General features: G+C 40.6%; 1 protein-coding gene across 1 annotated transcript in view; it reads left to right on the forward strand.

Moving 5' to 3' along the window:
* LOC113405123 (disks large homolog 5-like) overlaps positions 1–3,674 on the forward strand; it is a 205,278-nt gene extending 201,604 nt beyond the window's left edge. The window contains exons 32-33 of the mRNA XM_026653713.1: positions 2,125–2,177; positions 3,237–3,674. Coding sequence (XP_026509498.1) covers positions 2,125–2,177; positions 3,237–3,340 — 157 coding nt within the window. The 3' untranslated portion in view covers positions 3,341–3,674. The remainder of the gene's footprint in view (positions 1–2,124; positions 2,178–3,236) is intronic.
* The last annotated feature ends 1,613 nt before the right edge of the window (positions 3,675–5,287 follow it).

Here is a 5,287-nt window from a genome sequence, read left to right on the forward strand (position 1 = left end):
TCCACACCCCCGGCCCCTGACCATCCCCCGAACTCCCCTGCCCTCTATCCAACCCCACTCCCTGCCCCCTTACCGCGCTGCCTGGAGCACTGGTGGCTGGCGGTGCTACAGCCACACCGCCCAGCTGGAGCCAGCCACGCACCGCGCAGCATAGAGCACCGCGTTAGGCCAGGTTCTGCAGCTGTGCTGCCCCAGGAACTTGCAGCCCTGGTGCCCAGAGCACTGCACCCGTGGCGCAGTGAGCTGAGGCTGCGGGGGCGGGGCCGGGGGCTAGCCTCCCGGGGCAGGTGCTCAGGGGCCGGGCAAAACAGTCCCGCAGGCCGTAGTTTGCCCACCTCTGGTCTATAACATGGAGTTTGTTTGGTTTTAGTATTTAGAGTATCTTCTATGTACTATAATGACCTCTCAAAATGACCCACAGTGGCACAAATGACCCAGTATTGGGAGCATTATGGTGAAACTACATGAAGTGTAAGTGTTATTGATGGGAATGATGTGACTGTTGCCATAACATTACAACATGCATTGATTTTTTTATTCCTGCTATAGTATGATGTATTGGCCCAGTTCCCGCCCCCTATCTGATCCTCCCCCCTGCTTCTCGCCCCCTGACCCACCCCTCCCCCCCGGACCTCTGCCCCATCCACTCTTCCTGCTCTCTGTCCCCTGACCACCTCTGGACCCCCCACCCCTAACTGCCCCCCGCCGCCCCCTCTTCCTTACTGACTGCCCCCCATGGACCCTTACCCCATCCAACCACCTCTTCTCCCTAACTGCCCCACACCACTGCTCCCCACCGCCCTAATGTAAGAAAGCTATAATGGGATTTAATGGCTTTGGGATAATACATATTGATATGACATGTTACAGTGGGGTTTAAGAAGGCGGGTACACTGTCGTTGGAATGGAACCATTATACATAATCATATCAGAGGTCTGTTTTAATGGCATAGTTCATAATATGAGCCCCTGAACATATGAGGAATGTTTTCTAACATATTTTACCCGAGACAGTGCTTCATTACTTAAAGGATACTTCAGCTCGTTTCAGTGCACCAAACTCTTCTGCATAAACTCATAACAGTCAGGCTGAAATCTCAGTACCATAGAAGCAAATGGCCCCAACATTACACAAAAGCATGAAGTGCTTATAATAATAATAATTCCTAGCCTTTATGTAGAGCTGTAGTCCTTAATGTTTCTTTTAATTTAGAAGAAATTCTACTGCGATTTTTTTACAGAAGTGGCTTTACATACACACACACAATATACAGTATCTTTAGGGACGGATCTGTCTCTCCATAAGAAGATATTACTATTGCATGTTGAGAAAAGTCACAAATAATTAACAATGGCAGTTTTCCAGCTTATTACATAAGAGAAGTACTCCATTTTCAAAGAAGTGACCATGAACCTTGTAAATGTGCACATAACTAAACACATGCTATCCTCTGCTCCTTGTGTGTGGGTGTTGCACCCACTTGTTGCATATTTTCTTAATTGAGGCCCAATCCTGTAACAAACCATGTGTGACCAGAGACTCATTGCATGATGAGGCCTTAAAATGTAAGTTCTTTGAGGCATGGATTTGTACGGTGCCTAGCAGTTTGGGTGCCCCAATTTGATGCTCCTGGATGCTACTGAGACAGAACCAAAACAGCTGTGTTAAAACTGAATTATACTTTTGACATACTAAACATTCCCAAGCTAAGATTCAGTGCTTAACTGACATGGCAGTGTTCTGAGAAAAGTGTTTAGTTTAAGCATAGAGCGATATGTAATTTTGCACACAATAGCTTCTTCTCCCTGGTGTGAATACCTAAAGGTCTGAACCCTGGGGCTGCTTCAGTAACCAACTTTTTTTTGGCTAATAGCCCATTCAGGCCATCTTTAGTTCAGAGACTGCACACTTGGTTTGATCTGTATTGCGTTTTAAATGCCCTTTTGCCATGTACAGACCTGTCATTTTTTGAGTCAGTGCATTCTACTTCCAAATTCTCATGGTGTTGGTACGGCACAGTGTGCTGCATCAATTAGAATACATTTTTGTTTAAGTGGTATTCAATTCTAAGTTCAGAAGAGGAAAAAATGTCTGCCTCTTGCTATTTTTTCCTATTACTCTAGACTAGCGTTAGCTGTGGTCACAGAGGCTTTTTCAGGCACAACTATTAAGACATGTAAGTCACTCTTTAATGTTTTAAAGCTCCCATGGCCTGCTCTCCCTTGTCTACACTGATTTCCCCCCCCCCCCCCCACACACACACACACACTACTGATGTTGCAGCTGAACAATTGCTAGAGCAAGGACCAGCAGGCAGGACATTAAGAATAATGTCAATACAGGAAAGGCCCAAGCTTTGGGATTATTATTATTATGGTTAAGTCCCATTTCCTGTTCCTAACTGCCTGCTCTAGTTATTTTGCATGGCTTGAGAGTCCTGGGCAAAGTTTATTTTAGTGGGTAGCACCATGATGCAAAACTCTGGCTGTTAGTTCTTGAGACTGAGCTCTCCAGGACGGATTTCTCAACAAGAAGGCCCTTGCCTTTTGAACATGTTCTGCTTGGCATTCCGCCCTCGCTGAGTTTGGCATGCCTACGAACACTGTGCACGGTGTATTTATGGCTATTTGCTTCTCCTCTTCCCCTCCCCACCCCCAAAAAAACCCAAACAAACAACCCAACATAGTTCTCTCAATAAGTTTGTGGTGGCAGCAACGGTGGTTTTTATTTAGCTCAGCCCTATACAATTAATTTTAAATATTTGTAAACAGCACCTAGTTGCTACAGCTATAGTTTCTATTACTATATAAATATTAAACCTTCTAAGGTGCCACAAGTACTCCTGTTCTCCTTGCTCAACAGTGTGGGTTTATTATTATATAACGGGGTTCTGGCCAGCTTTAGGGGTAATGAACAAATTCTGCTACCTGCCTCTGAAAATAGCAAGCAAAGGACTCAGTAACAAAACAGTTGTCTTAGTTGATTATAGCCAGGGCTCTGACTGCCTTCCTTTGTCATTTTAAGGATTAGCAGGAGCGTCTGCATATTAAATACTTAACCTCTCTGCTCTGTTTATCATTGTTATTGTTTTACCCACATTCATGTATCTGCCAGTTATCCAAGTGGTTAATTTATGCACGGTCTGTTGATAAATACTATGTAGGAAAATACCTGGCTAAGAATTGCTTTTTCCAGTGCCTGATGTGTGTGATTGAGGTGTTCTTTATTTTTGTAGGTATTGTCCAGGGAGGAGCCCTTTCAAGCATTTGCACTCAGATTATGACAACTGTTGATCAAGAACAAAATAAAGTCCTGTGGATTCCAGCTGGCCCGCTATAGATATTTGCTGTGAAACTCTTCTACGGATGTAACTAACAGTTGGCTTTTCTTTTTGTCCAATGGACACTGTCCATTTTTATCTCTATAGAGATATAAATGATTGATTTATGAAGGGGATTGATACACTGAACAAAAAAACATCCACAAGGTGTGCTGGAAGAGAGAGATCACTTTATCAGAAGAACTTGTATTTTATGGTGTGCTTTTATACAAAACAGAATGGGATATAACGTAGGTGTACTTTTTCATAAGAGATTTAGTGAAGCTGCGAAACAAAAACCCTTTAGAATGACAAGTTTACAAAAACCTTTTCCAAGTATTTGGTTGTTGATGTTTACTTAATGTCTTTTTTTTTTTTTTAAAGTTTGTTTCCTTTTCCCCAAATGAGGCATATCTCCAAAATGGAGTGACGTTTTTACATATGAATGAAATGGTTGTGGGCAGTGTGCTTCTACCTTGCAATTCTGACCATTTCCGAGCACACTGTTGACATGACTACCGGGTAATCACATGGGTTTTGTGAACGGTACATTTTGGGAGTGAGCTCAGAAGGAAGTGCACTCCTCTACAGGGCAGACCACTGTTGATAAAATACAAACGCTTGTCTGTCAAAGATACTGTTTTTCGTTTTTATGCATGGATCGAATATTTAAACATCATAATATATCTGATCAATCTAAACTTAATGTGTGTTGAGAAATATTTTTTGGTTGTTGGGCCTGGATTAAGTAGAGATGGGGAGAGTCAATAGCTAGGCCTAGCATGCTGTGTTTGTCACTTTTAGAGACTGTAAATATTGAAAGCTTATGTTGGTGCAATTTTGCAGGGTAATTCTTAAGCATTGTACTTCAGTGTTTAGCACTCACATAGATTTTTATTTAATATAAGAACAGTCACAGTTTTAGGGCTTTGATTAAAAGCCTTTAGGGAGGTACCATAATTGTTAGTGTTGTCACTGTCAACAAATAAGCAATCGTTTAGTTTTGGTTACAAGACTTATGTACCCATTGTACCAAACTCCATTGTATCAGTTCCCTTTTTGTTTTTGCACTTCTGAGTCTGTGTTCCTAACACAAAGTTTGTTTTTGTCTCTTTTTAACTGTATGTCATGTTTGTAGATACTGTACTTCAGTTGTTCTTTTGAAGTAGAACTGTTTCTCGGTGACTGTTCCTAACATTTCATTATGTAGCAAGAAGTATTTTGTAGTTTTACCCAACATTGTGTAGTTTTGCTTTTATTTGCAGTTTTTTTAATTAAAAAAGGGATTCTTCTTGTACAGTTCTTCAAAGAAAAATTTGGTCCTAAATTTTAACTTCTGTTTTCCAGATACTGTTTTATAGTTCAAAGTACTTTAAAAAAAATAAATATAGGAAATGTATTGAAGAATTACTGGTAAAAATACTTTACATGTTGAGGGACAGCAGTTATATTTTTTTTAAGTTGAGATCAGAGTTGGACTCTAATGGTACAATTGAAACAGACAGGTACAGTTCTGACTTGGATTTTCTGTACTAAAAATAAAAATGTCACTTTGTATAAAAAAAAAGTAAAGAAACTGATTACTGTGTTAAATGACAGTCAATTTCTGGAACTTGACTTGTGCATAAGAACTATTTATATATTGTATATTCTCACTTTTTACTTGAGACATATGGAGCCAATTTTAGTTCTTGTACTCATAACATTTGCACATATAAAATCTTCATTCTGTAGACTGAAATTGACATGTGGGCTCTGTACACACAGGCTTTCTCCACAAAATAGATTCTGCAGGCATAATTTGTACACTTACCTCCAATTCCCTGGGTTTTCAGGGTGTTGGCAGAATTCAGACTTGTCAATAGATGTTTCAAGGATACATTCCTTTCTGAAGCACCTGCCAATTGAGATAACTGATGAAAAACTGTCCCTTACCTATATTTTTATAAGTAAAACATTAATATCAA

Source organism: Terrapene carolina, unplaced genomic scaffold (assembly GCF_002925995.2).
Source record: "Terrapene carolina triunguis isolate 2854851 unplaced genomic scaffold, T_m_triunguis-2.0 Scaffold147, whole genome shotgun sequence".
Taxonomy (NCBI): Eukaryota; Metazoa; Chordata; order Testudines; family Emydidae; genus Terrapene; species Terrapene triunguis.